This window comes from Euleptes europaea, chromosome 1 (assembly GCF_029931775.1).
Source record: "Euleptes europaea isolate rEulEur1 chromosome 1, rEulEur1.hap1, whole genome shotgun sequence".
Taxonomy (NCBI): Eukaryota; Metazoa; Chordata; class Lepidosauria; order Squamata; family Sphaerodactylidae; genus Euleptes; species Euleptes europaea.
This window is the reverse complement of record NC_079312.1, coordinates 92,508,015-92,521,743: the sequence shown is the minus strand read 5'-3', so window position 1 is coordinate 92,521,743 and position 13,729 is coordinate 92,508,015. Positions and strand designations below refer to the sequence as shown.

The 13,729-nt window shown below is 41.5% G+C and overlaps 1 protein-coding gene across 2 annotated transcripts in view; it reads right to left on the bottom strand.

Moving 5' to 3' along the window:
- The window catches only part of LOC130482005 (core histone macro-H2A.1), a 54,751-nt gene that overhangs the window by 16,749 nt on the left and 24,273 nt on the right, over window positions 1-13,729 (bottom strand). For both annotated transcript variants that reach the window (XM_056854811.1, XM_056854820.1), the window contains exons 2-4: window positions 6,083-6,189; window positions 5,622-5,819; window positions 3,701-3,808 (exon numbers count right to left, since the gene is read on the bottom strand). In XM_056854811.1, coding sequence (XP_056710789.1) covers window positions 3,701-3,808; window positions 5,622-5,819; window positions 6,083-6,189 — 413 coding nt within the window. The remainder of the gene's footprint in view (window positions 1-3,700; window positions 3,809-5,621; window positions 5,820-6,082; window positions 6,190-13,729) is intronic.

Genomic DNA, 13,729 nt, shown 5'->3' with positions numbered 1-13,729 from the left:
TTGGAGGTCCAACAACAGGGCATAGAGGCCGAGGCCTTTCCCTGATGTTGCCTCCTGGCACTGGGATTCAGAGGTTGACTGCCTGTGAATGTGGAGGTTCCCACAACAAAGAACATGGGCATATACGTTGATCAGATTGAACTATGTGAAGATTGGCAGTTAAAGTGCCATTTACGCCTTTTTGTAACAAAACAGTTTGAGCCTTGTGTTTGACTACAAGGAACTAATGTTCCCCAAAATAATCAAGCAAACGAATAAATAAATAAATAATCAGGTCCAACTGACACTGAAGAAAAGACACTCGTGGAGGGACTAGAGATGGGAAGGCCTGGAAAAAAACAGAAAAATTGGGGGGGGGGGGAAACAGTTTTCCCCCCGTTTTTTTTCCAAAGCCGTTTTTTCCGGGGGGAAACGCCTTTGGAAAAAAAGGAAATATACGGGGGGGAAACTGTTTCCCCCCCAATTTTTCCGTTTTTTTTCCAGGCCTTCCCATCTCTAGGAGGGGCTCATGATGTACTATACTTCTGAGAAAATGTAAATATCAAATGTTAATCGTCCACTTTGTTTTCTGTGTCCCACAATTGCCAATATTCTATGGGATCACATAGCAAGTGCAGACCACTGTGGTTCACGTAATAATAATTCTGTCTGCAATGTGTGGCTGTATACAGATCTTGTAACAGTGATAAGATATGGGAGTGGGACATATAATTTCATGCTTCCTCCCCATTGCCTTCCTTGTGCATCTTAAATGTGTTTTAGGGGTTAACTACATGTTACAGACAAATGCCTGAGAGAAAGCCCCAATACTGTTTCTTTTCTTTCATGGACCAATGGTCCATCTAGTTCAGCATTTTCTTTCGCACGGTGGCCAATCAAATGCCCCCAGAAGGCCTACAAGTAGGAAATGGAGGCCAAAGCTTCCTTTTGCAGTTACCCCACTCCCCTGGTATTTGGAGAGTTATTGCTGGAGGAGCTGACAGAGAAAGGGTCGAGTACCCTTCCCCATTGCTTCTTTCCTTTTCCTACAATGCCTTCTCATTTAATAAAAAATAGCATCACAAGTGCTTGTGCATAATACAAAATTAGCAATTAAGGTTCCGGCTTAACCAGGGTATACTAAGTAAGGAACCTGAGTACATAAGCACCACTTTTAAGCTTGGTCCTGATATAACATTTCTCCTGATTAAGGCGAATGGAGCAGATTTGCCTACAGTGGAAAGGACATAGGGATAATACTGTGTGATCACTACTATGATAGGCCACTTCTGATTCAATTAAAAGATCGTCCAAGTTCCATCTGAACCAGTCCTCTTGCTCCTTTTTTTTTTTTTGCTGTCAAGTTACACAAGTCCATACTTGCATCTATTTAAGCTCCTGATTTCAATGGAAATGCAAGCATGGCTAATTGTACACAGGGTTGAAATGCATGAGTGCAATTTTCTCCTTGTGGATCTACGCTAAAAAGGAAGGAAGCATGTATGCCTATGTTTGGATGCACACACAGAGATTCTACACTGCTCATGCACCAAGAAATCGTCATTGCAAAATGGAGCCTATCCCTCCTCACAGAAAGGGACCATGAAACCCTGCGTGTCTGACTGTGGCCATGAAAGTTTGCTAGAAGGTCATATGGTCACTGTCAAGTGTAGAAAATTCATTTTTTAATCCATTATTGTGGAGGCAGAACAGGTTTGTACAGACAAGCTGCATGGTTCTCCATGTGTACCTGAAAGCAGCTGTAAATCTCTTACCCCTGTGCCTCCAACAGCAGCTGGAGGGAGCAATTAGAGGTGGGGTGCCAAAGTGTTGCCAACACAAAGGACAATAAGCAAGTTAAAAGGCTTGAGATTAGAGCTACTTCAAATTCAGCAATGATTTCACTTCCATGTAGGAAAATCATACTTATGCCAATAGATATAATAAGGGTATCTGTGATTATTTTTCCACGTGTCAATGCGTTGGTAAGCCGTAGCAAGTTTAAGCCTTAACGTTTTATCCCTTGGCTTCACTGCTGAACAGTTTATAATTTTTAATTCCATCCAGCATAAAATTAGGTTAAACATCCAGATTACAAAATACTCAAATGCATCCTATTAAGCTGAAAATATCTAAGAACCAACTCATTTTTAGTCAACTCAGTAATCCATTACTAAGAGTTACTTTTGGCATACCAATCTTTTTTTTTTAAAAGGAAGACCTTCATGCCATGTTGCAATCTGTTCTGAAAGCCTACCCCCCCACCGTTTCAAAAGGGATTTGCTAGTGGTGTAGGGAGCTAAGGTGCAAGAAACACAAGCCCATGTTGAAGTACATTTCTTCATATATCTTTAGTCATCCATCAGCATGTTACTTCCTAACAAGAACTCGAACATATGTAGCTTTTAATATTTGGAGGATGAATGTTGACACCATGTTTGGATCATCTTTACATAAGCAGAATAAGATAGATGTAACGTTAGCATAACGCATGTTGAAAGGCCACTAATAACAAAACATTAAAACAAACATTTTTCTAGTGCATAGATTCAAGCCTTCTCTATCCCCAAGAGAAAACATGACTCTTGAATATAAAATGTATGTGTAGCAACTCCCTTTTTTTCAAGCAATTTTTGGTCACAATGTAAAATCCATATGAAGTAATTAACCAAAGAAAACAGACACAATGAGACAGCAAAAGGAACGGATCGTTTTTGATTTATATAATTCAATGCTTTACACTCCAGTTTTAAATATTTTTCATTCTTTAAGGCCGGCCTAAGATTGTTTGTGACAACGGGCACTTAATATAATTTTATTTGGTCATGCAATGAGAGCTAAACCACATGTTCCTATACACATATTCATCATATAACATTAATCCAAGGGCAGGGATATGAAACCAGTGAGCAGGAAAGGGGGGTTTAACCCTTCTATTTCCTACCAATTCTTCCTTGCAAATCCTCCTTCCTCCTTCCTCCCCAACCCAACAGACTTATTTCCAATCTCATACTTGTCTCGGAGGGCAAACGTGCGTATGAAGGAATGTCCAGCGAGGAAGGGTACAGAGATAAGGGCTAAAGCAACCTTTCTGTTGATTTTCTGCTGCAGGTGCCTCCTGGCCCAACGGTAAGCTTTGGACTTTATTTCCTGTGATACCCATCTGTGATACACTCCTCCATCTATTCTACTGCCACCAGTCACCTGAAGACCTCTTGCCATCATGATTTTGCCCATTCCCCCTTGTCACCCATATGCTCGGCTCTCTGAACAGGTACATCATACCAACTCTCTCTTCATCATCAAATTCCTCTCCAAAATCCACCTTTCCTCTTAATCTCCATTTCCAGCTGTAACCAAGTGTTAAGTATGGGTAAACTCTCTGCCCACATTCATTCCTTGGCCAACCCCTTTTCTCTCATTTTAATGTTGACTATTATAAATTGTAAGCTTTTGGGGGATAGAGGCTTGTCTGCTTTCTACCTGTGGAACTCTGTAAGCCACCATTTATACTGATGGCACTGTATCAGAGATAATAATTATAGATCTAGAGAGAAAATAATTTGCTTAATGGCCAAGGAGATCTTTCTAGATGTGCTCAGTATGGCACACGGAGAAGAATTTCAAAGATAGGTATGCTTCAATTAAGTATGGAGGTGAGAAAGTACCTCCTAAGGAACACTGAACATAAGAATGTTTTAAATCATAAGCTGAAACCTACCTTCTGCCCAAGGAATAGACTTTTAGTGGACAGGACAGTGAAGCCATCTGTTGGCGTGCCTTCTGTTGTGCTGTCGGCACTTGCTGATTTGCTGACTTCTCCCTGTTTCTTTTCATGCAAACAAACAAACAATTCAACTTTAAATAGAAGGATACTGAGTTCACGTGGAGGGACAACTTGTATACTGTAGATACTCCATGGGGGAGAGGGGTTGCCAAAAGGTCCCTTATTAGGGGTCTTGTCAATGGAGACCAGGTCGCCAGCTCACAATGGACAAGTCTGGCCTTATTCCATTTTTGTATTGAAGCACTGTGAGCCTATTTCCCACTGCTTGAACTGCAGCGTAAATCTTTCTGCCATAGTAGTGAAGCTGCCAGATTCATTTTATAGTTGGGGAAGATCGGGAGGCAAAATGAAGACAATCGTAAAAAAAATCACTGCAGGTTTATTTTTAGGATTATTAGAAGAGAATTTAAATAATCAGGAAGACTTAAGAGAGCAATCCTATGCAATTCTATTCAATAGGGCTTACTCCCAGGAAAGTAGTTGTAAGACAGCACTGTTATTCCATGTATAGTCTGTACCTTTTGCATTTGTTTGATGTAATATATACACATTTTTTCAAGACTTTGAAAGTACAGAATCCTGAATAGATAAAAAATTGAAGCATTCACAAATTACACCCATATAGATCTTCCTGGATCATTTAGAACATATATAGATCCAAAACAGATATGCATCTAAAGACAAGTCATCCAATGTGATTTCCAGTCACACTATACCAAATCAAGATTGTACCTGTCTCTGCCCTCTCCTTCACTGTAGCTAATAACAGGTGGGAGGAAATTTTGATTTTAAAAAAATTGGGCTTGGAAGCGGTATGGAGGAAAAGCGTTAACTCCTCCTGTGGCCCTGACTGAATTTACCCTCCCTACTATTTTGAAGTTTTAAAAAAGGTTAAGATTTTCCAGCACAACCCTAAGTAGAGTTTCACCACCCTTCTAAGTCCAGTGAAGTAAATATCCTTTTAAAAGGTTGTAATTCTGCTTAGTATGGTGCTATAAATATATAGTATTACTGGCAAGGCAAAGGCAGCTTGCGCCTGTTTCTTCTCAAAAGATACAAGCAACAAAGCATGCAAACAAATATAAGTCAGATGTTATACTAAGGAGCCTGTATTTCATAAAATGTAACGTATGAGCAAATTGGCTTAAATATTTTAATTAGGTTTTCCTTGAGTTGCATTTCCATTTCCCAAGCATTTACTATTAGTCAAATACTAGTAGGAACACAAGCCATGTTAGAAGGCATGTTAGTGTGTGTGTGGGGGAAAAGAACATGATGCCACAACAGATTATCTGATTTAAGGACAATATTTGTACACACTTGCTAGAAACCACACTGAAGCTACCAGATATTCCACCAAGGAAGTTTCTGCAGAGAAAGGCAATGGCGAACCACTTCTGCCTCTCACTTGACAGCAGCTACCACACAAAAGCCAGTGTGATGTAGTGGCAAGAGTATCAGACTAGGATCTGGGAGAACCAGGTTCAACTCCCCACTCTGCCAGGAAGTAGTGGCCTTGGCACTACTGAACTCACGTTCAGTGTAACCTACTTCACAAGGCTGTTGTGAGGATAAAATGGAGGAGAGGAGAATGATAAAAGGTGCTTTGGTTACCAACTGGGAAGAAAGGCAGAACATAAATGAATTAAATAAATAACAAATAAAGCGGAAGACTAGGGAAACAGGGCAGGTTGATGTGTGGGAAGGAGAGAAGGAAGCAGGGGAAAGGAAGAGGCTATGGAGGCTGCCAGGACAAGAGGATAGAATGTGGGAAGGGGATATGGGGAAAATGAAGTGACACTCGCAAATCCATGCAGGTTCCCCACTTGTAAGAACATATTGAACATCAGAATACCTTTGATTTTCTTGCTCCTTTCTTGCCACCTGTTTTCTTTGCTATGGTTTTCTTCTGTGAAGGAGATTTTGCTTTTTTAGCTGGGGGTGGAGTGATGATAGCTTCCAGTTTTCCTTTTGATCCTCGCTTCTTTGCCAACAACTCTGGGTGAATGTTTGGTAAAACACCACCACTAGCTATGGTGACACCTTTCAACAGCTTAAATGCAAAAAACACAAAAAAGCACTTTTAAAACTGGAAAGCCCCTTGCAACAGAAGCCACAGCAATGCATTGCAGTAATTTCTCAGTTCCTTATAAAACAACATGGTTACATGGTGGTTTTCAGCGGTAACAGTTGCAGATACATTTCTCATTCCTGTAATTAAGCTGGGCCAACTACAAACTTCTTCAAAGGTCCTGTTACAAATCTGGATTTGGGAAAGAAATTTTTAAAGCCCTAAAGGAAATCCTAGCAACTTACCTGATTTAACTCTTCATCATTTGCTACAGCCAACAGGATGTGTCTAGGAGTGACGCGACCCTTTTTGTTGTCTCGTGCTGCATTTCCAGCCAATTCAAGAATTTCCGCTGCCAGGGAAGAGTAAAAAAAAAAATAATCTTAATTAAAAGAAAAAAAATTGTTTGTGTGAATACCCCCCCAACCACTAAACAATATCCCTTACACCTCACCTGAAAAAACTAAAGCATTATTTTTTTTGGAAATTGATTGTAATCACCAATACTGGGAAAAAAACCCGCTAAACCTTCATATCTATAAAAACAACATAGGAATTCATATCCAGATAAAACATGAGTCACACAGCTTCACATTAATCCAGTAAATTCCCATGTAACGTTAGTTTAGCTGCAGTGATTTTTAGGGAAGTCATAATTAAACTAAAATATTAATAAGAATCTAGAAGCATCTATATTCCTGCTCCAGCCTTATTTTAACTCTATTCAGTGAAAACATAATGTAATATATTCTAAAATAGAACTGAAGTTAACTGCTTGTTTGAATGTTTGAATATAGATCATGTCAGATTATTTCCTAGGAAAAGCTGGATGCGGAGAACTACGTAGGGGGCCTCCCTGAGCTCTTCAGAGAAAATAGATAAAATTAGGTTCAGTCTGACACAATATTGCATCTTTCAAAAGGTCCATCTTCCATCATCAGTAGTTATAGCAAGATATTCCAATTTGTCAGAGTTGATTTAGATGGTTTCCTCATGGGTTACTTGCCCCAAGTTCAGTGTTTTGGGGATAGTTTTCCTGCTTCCCCACAACATCGTGGTGCATTCACATACCTCCAGGGGTTTCCCCAGCTTTTCTCCAATCTTACTAAAACCTTTGCAGTGAAGTTTTGGGAAAGGTCACAGTAAAGCCTGGATTGCTGCTGTGTGGGTGGAAAAATCTGGATTTTCTGGCTCACATGGCACCCATTTCCCCTGTCCCTGTGGCAGCCATTTCCTCTCGCTAACATTGGGGGGGGGGCTTTTGATTTTTTTAAAAATCAGCACTAGAATATAGTTGTATCGATATACCATTGTAATAACAGGTGTAGCAAGTTCTCTGAATTCTGAGCTTTCTTTTTTTTAAAGTCTCTATCCTCTTCATTTGAAGAGATATAAGGGGAAAGACCTATCTCTGCAACCAAAAAGGCTAGAGACTTACTTTAAAAAAAAAAGAAAGCTGGGACCCTGCTACACTTATAACAGTATATTTCTATAACAACATTCAAGTGCTGATTTTTTATTTATTTTTACAAAACTGCAAAAGCCTTGGTAGCCCAGGGGAGGAGTTGGCTGCTGCTGGGGGAGTGGTGCCTGGAAACTGTAGGGAAACCTGCCATATGGAAGTCCTGTTGCTGCTGCCCATTATCTGCAACCACACCAGAAACTGGGAAACCACTAAATCCTATCCCCACCCTTGTAGACTAAGAACATAGGAACAGATTTCGAATATGTCTGACATTTAATAAATCTCCTGTGCACTTTGTCTGTTTTGTATTATTCTCCCACACACTAATACATAAAAACATCAAGTGTCATGAGCATCCCCCAAATTTGCAAAAAAGTCTGAAATCTAAAAAAAAAAACCCCAAAAAAAACCACGGGCGAGTTTCAAAAAGCCAAAAATGAAAGAGCCTATAGCTTTAAGCAACAGATTCCCTCACTGACTGTTGCTAGGCAAACACGGATTCCAGGCTTTGATTTGTCAGTAAAAGCAAGAGGGAGGGGGCAGAGCCCTTTCCAGGCCTATTTAGGCCTTTTAGGGAAGGCAACTGGGGCCAGGCCTCACTAGAGTTGCTAGATCCAGGTCAGGAAATTACTGGAGATTTTGTGGTGAAGTCCAAGGATAGCAGGGTTTATGGCGGGGAGAGGCCCCAGCCAAATATAATGCCATAGAGTCCACTCTCCTAAGCAGTCATTTTCTCCAAGAGAACACATCTCTGCTGTCTGGAGTTCAAGTGTATTCACAGTAGCTGGAGTTCTGGTGTAATGCTGGGAGATCTCCAGGTCCCACCTGGAGGTTGGCAACCCTCTGCCTGGAAGCAACCTCTGGATGACTTGATACCACCCGACTTGCATGACTCAAGAAGGCCTGGCTGCTTGCTACTGTTCAACAGCAGCTACCCTATGAAAGCCAGTGTGGTGTAGTAGTTAGAGTTGGGTCTGGGAGACCTGGGTTTGAACCTCCCTCTTGCTGTGGAAGTTCACAGGATGAGTTTGGACCAGTCTCATACTTTCAGCCTAACCTATTTCACAGGGTTGCTGTGTGGATAAAAAGGAGGAGAGGAAAATAGCGCAAGCTGCTTGGTTCCCACTGTGGAGAAAGGTTGGGTATAAATGAAGTAAATAAATAATCAATATAGCTGAAGATGGGAGGCAGATAAATGGTAGGTTGATGAATGGCCAAGAAGGAGAGAATGAGGCAGGGAAAGGGCAGAGGACATGGGGGTTGCCAGGAGGAGGAAAAGAGGAAATAGCGCAGCGGGGGGGGGGGTAACAGAGAAAGTAAGGTGCCCCCACAAGTCCTCAAGGGTTCCCTACCATGCAAGTAGGCCTGGCCCAGTGGCCAGCTCCACACAACTGGGCCCATAGTTTTTCTAGGAAGAGGCTGCTGGAGACAGAGGGGCAGATAACATTGGTTTGCTGTTGGGTGCAAAGGAAAGAAGGAAGCAGGAAAAGGGAAGAGGCTAGGAGAGGTTTCAGGAAAAGGAAAGAATAAATAGTGGAGGGTGGGAAAATGATATGCCTCCCACAAGCCCTGTGGGTTTCCTCTTGTTATTTAAGAATTTCACCATTACCATATAAATTGCAGACGGAATAGTGTAAGATAAATACATCAACTTCAGGGATATGTAGGAAGGGCAACAATATCCAATAAAACAAAAACAAACCATAGATCATATCACATAACGGATTATGTGATACATAGACTGACTAAGCTGACCTTTATAATACTTCTTCAGCAACTATCATCACAACTGCTATGATAAGCCTGTTATGACACTTATTGGAAAACCCTTGACTACCTTCTAGACAACCTACAGATTGTATTTTACCAGTGACATTACGTATTTCACAGTGTCCTTGTATTCCTTAAAAACTGAATATTTTGTCTTCAGGCATGATTTCATGTGTCTGGGGCTAAAACGTTCTGATATACTTTTAACTGAAAAACTTAAGTTAAGGAAAAAGCGAATGCAATTTCTGTGCACCCAATCAAATGCTCACAGCATCCCCATGAGTATTCAGGGCCATTTCATGTGTTATAATTCCAGATAGGCACAGAAATCATTTTGCTATTATCACCTCATGCCTGGAATTGTAACATATGTATCAGCCTAAAGTGAAAGCACTACAGGAGCTAAATACCTGGAAGGCTTTAAGAGAGGAGTGGAGGGGATTGGACATATTCATGGAGGAAAGGGGTATTCATGGCTATTAGTTAAAATGGATACAAGTCATGATGCATACCTATTCTCTCTAGTATCAGAGGAGCATGCCTATTATTTTGGGTGCGGTGGAACACAGGCAGGATGGTGCTGCTGCACTCGTCTTGTTTGTGGCTTCCTAAAGGCACCTGGTTGGCCACTGTGTGAACAGACTGCTGGACTTGATGGGCCTTGGCCTGATCCAGCAGGGCCTTTCTTATGTTTTTATGTTCTTACCTGCAGTGCTCCAGCTGCTGTGAATACTGCATGGAGTCAAGACTGCTCTCGGTTCACCTGGGTCTAGTGAGCCTTTGTTACTGTAGACCTAATGGCCTTTCTAAATTCTTAGGAAGGAAATACAGCTTTGGCCTCGAGACATATTAATGGCCAGGGCAGATCTTACAGCAAGGCGGCTTGAATACCTGAGTAGGAGGAGGTGAACATGCAGGTCATACAGGCGGGTTTACAGGGAATGGCTGATATATACGCATGCTCATTGCTCAGTGACTGAAGCCTCAAATGATAGCTTGCCCGGGCGAATGAACCATCAGAAATTGACAGCCACAAACCAAACTTTCATGGCATCAATGTCAACTCAAGCACATTCTTTTTCAGTGGAGCCAATGATCCTTATTCGTAATGAAGCACTGAGAAAATATGCAATGTACATACTTATACAGAAACAACCTGACGAGAGATGAACTAAGTAGAATTGGGCAAAAAGGGAAGATATATGTGATGGTTTGCAAAAGGATTCTGTCCATCTCCCCACAAGCAGTAATCACGTTCGGACATACACACAGCATGTTCTCTCCCCTTTCTCTACTTTGAACCTGGCTGGAAATCAAATTAAGAATCTGTATGTGTAAAAATGTCATGGAAGATATTGCAAAAAGGTTCTTGCTACCAAACTGTTGAAGTATTAGCCATGGTTTGACATTTTGTGATGCAGCCCAGGCAGGCACAATTGAGAGATAACTGAGTGACATAGTAATAAAGTGAAACATTAGGAATAGCTAGAGCCTCTTTAGCCATTTGGTTTATGGAGTGTTTTTCTGGAAACTCTTATGGGCTTATCATGCCAAATGAAAATGTCTGCCAGGCTGATGAAACATTTGCTCAAATGGGTGTAGTGACATTACAGAAAGGAAACAGCCATTTTGAAAGTATATTAATCTTAACTAAAATACAGTGCCTGTAATGGTGACATTTCCAAGTCAGATTTATAACAACTAGAAATATCTCGTGTACTTTTCGGTTTCCTAGCAAAAATGCCGTGATGGTATCTGACAGGAACTCTTCCCTGAAAGTGAAATGATTTGCCCTGTCCCATCTCTCTGTATTGGTTCCAAAGTGCAAAGCCACAGAACAGAAAATTGCTCAGTAGGAAGGCCTTTCTGCTCTCCCAAGGGAAGGGAGAGGAAACAATAATGGATCCTGAAGGCCAACACTTGGAAGACAAAGGTGAGAGAGAAACTGTAAATGGATGGAATCTAGTGGTATCACATTTCTTTGGTGGAAGCAGAGTCATTTTGACTACATTTATCATGAACTCAGCAAGGTCACTGAAGGTGGCAAGAACTTGATCCGGAGGATCCATTCCTATCCCACTCCTGTGTGGCGAGGTCAAATGTGGCAAGGTCAAAGCTCAACCCAGGATTCATCTTAATTTTCTGACACAGGATGGAAATGTAAAATTTATTGGGTGTGAAGGTCAGAGTTGTGGTATTAATTAATAATGTCTGCTTCACCAAACCCATAGTGAATTTCACAACCTTCCTGAAGGGTTTATGTGGAGCTAGCACAGCATGCAGAGTTGAGTGTCAGGTAGTGTCTGAGTTGGAAGCCTGAAAGTCTGCCGGTTCCAATCTTAGCTACAAGCTTGCGAGGCAGCCTTAAGCAATCCATTATCTGCCTCATCATCCCATCTCCAATATCGGGATAAAATATTGGTCTACCTTTTCAGGGCTGATGTAAGAATCACTATGAAAACATATGTAAAGAGTCTGAAACGTGGTTTGCTAATAAAGAGGCTAAATATTACTAAGAGATTTCTATTCTGCTCCCACTCTCAATTGGCACTGAGGGCTCAGAGGTGAAACTTCAAGGGAACTTAAAGCCAACACAGAGGGAAAACTGCATGCAGCTTCATTGGTTTTGAGCAGGCATGGCTTTATTGGTTTAATTTATGGATTCAAACTGCTCCTACCCCACCCTGTTCCTAAGGCAGAAGTCAATTTGTTTTCCTGCAGAAGTCAATTTGTTTTCTGAGAAGATGGCACTGCTAGGGCAAGGGGGCGGGAACAATTTCTGCCCCAAGACTGACAGGGCAGAAACAAAAGGATGAGAGCCTCACCCAAGTTCTGCCTTGCGTTTGAAGCAGGCTGTAACACAGCCCACAACATACTTTTTTTGTCTTCCTCTCCAGCTACATATTCCCCTATTGCTATCCTGTATTCCCCAGGCCCTGGGAACAGATTTTCTCTGTTACTCTTGGCATCTGAGTCCACAAATGTTGTTCTTTGAAAGCTCAGAGGAACATTTTATTGTCCCTCACCTGCTTCTTACACCGGAGAAAGTGCTAAGCTTTCTTCCTTGGACAGGAAGTGATTCTGAAAGCACAATTTTCTAAAGGCCCTTTAGGGAAGTTAATGTATACCACTTCTTTTTCAGACACAGAAAGGAAGTGTGGTTTAAGAGGAAGGGGAACAGCTTGTGATGACATCAGAAAGAACTCAAACGAAGACAAGGAGAAGTTTCTCTCTCTCTCTCTCTCACACACACACACACACACACACACGCAGCAACACACACTATTTTAACAGACTTGCAGTGCAATCTTAAACAGTTACACCCTTCTCAGACGTCAATGGGCTTAGAAGAATGTAACTGCTTATGATTGTACTGCTTGACTAGCACAGCACGACAACTTAGCACTAGTTTGAGAAGTTAAAGCTCTGATTTCTAATTAAAAAACAAAAAACAAAAAAAGGCCAATAGCTCTGTTCAAAAATCAAATGCTCAACCAAAGGGTCAAGAACTCCAGCAGTAGCTGGTCAAGAATCTAAGGGAAAGCCCTTCAAGATCTTTCCCAAACTTCAGGAAACTTCACAATCTCTATTTGAATGTGGGGCAAACTTCAGATGCATTTCTTGTACCAACATATTGCCTGATTCTAATCTGTTGCTTGAATGAGAGAATATAAGCAAATTCCAAATTTGCAAGATAGCTTTCCTTTTCACCATTACTCATATCCAAAAGTCCTTGTAGATGACAGGTGTTCGAGACACTATGCAAATGTGAATATACCTGACATCTCTGACTTCATCAGAAGTCTGATTGGATTTATTTTATTTATGTCTTTGGGGGTGGAGATTTCACATCTTGAGCAAAACCATCTCTCTTATTTCAAAACCCTTTGTCTTTCTTCACTTCACCAAGATGAAGTCATAACTTTGAGGATTCAGTTACTAACAGCTAACAGATGACATGTTGAGCAACAGCCAGTTTTTCCAACACAAAAACTTTCAACAAGAGAAAAGTAAGGAGTTTCTGGAAAAGTGTGAAAGTCAGCCCTTCAGCCAAAAGAAATCTGAGAACTATCTCTAGAAACTAAAGATGGAAGGATGCTGGTATAATCTCAATGAGAAATCCCTATAATACCATATGGCTAATTTTAGGCAAAATATTTTTTTCGCTTTAAAAATGATAATTCAATTTATGTTTTAGTAAATTCTAAAAAGGTCTAATTATGCAGGAATGTTTAAAATAAATAAATTATTATTATCATTATTAACAGCAACAATAATAACAATTCCGATCATCAAGTCTTATTAAATTTCATGCATTCTTTTCCTTGGACACTCCTTCCAATCTCCACTGGAATGTCAACTAACAATAAAGAGATAAGGCAGTGGTTGGCAAACCGCGGCTTGCGAGCCGCATGCGGCTCTTTGGCCCGTTGAGTGCGGCTCTCCACATCCCCGCACCCAACCAGGCAGAGGTGCCGCGCTCCCGCCGGGCTCCAGCGCGCCCCAGGCGGGAGGAGCCAGCAGGCGAGTGGGAGGCAGCACCCCCTCCCCCGGCCTCCCCTCCTTTCTCTCTCTCTCTCCAGCGGGGAGGGATCAGAGGTGGTGGGGAGAGGTGGCGGCCGGCCGGCCAGGCTGCTGCTGCAAGCGGGGGAGAGGC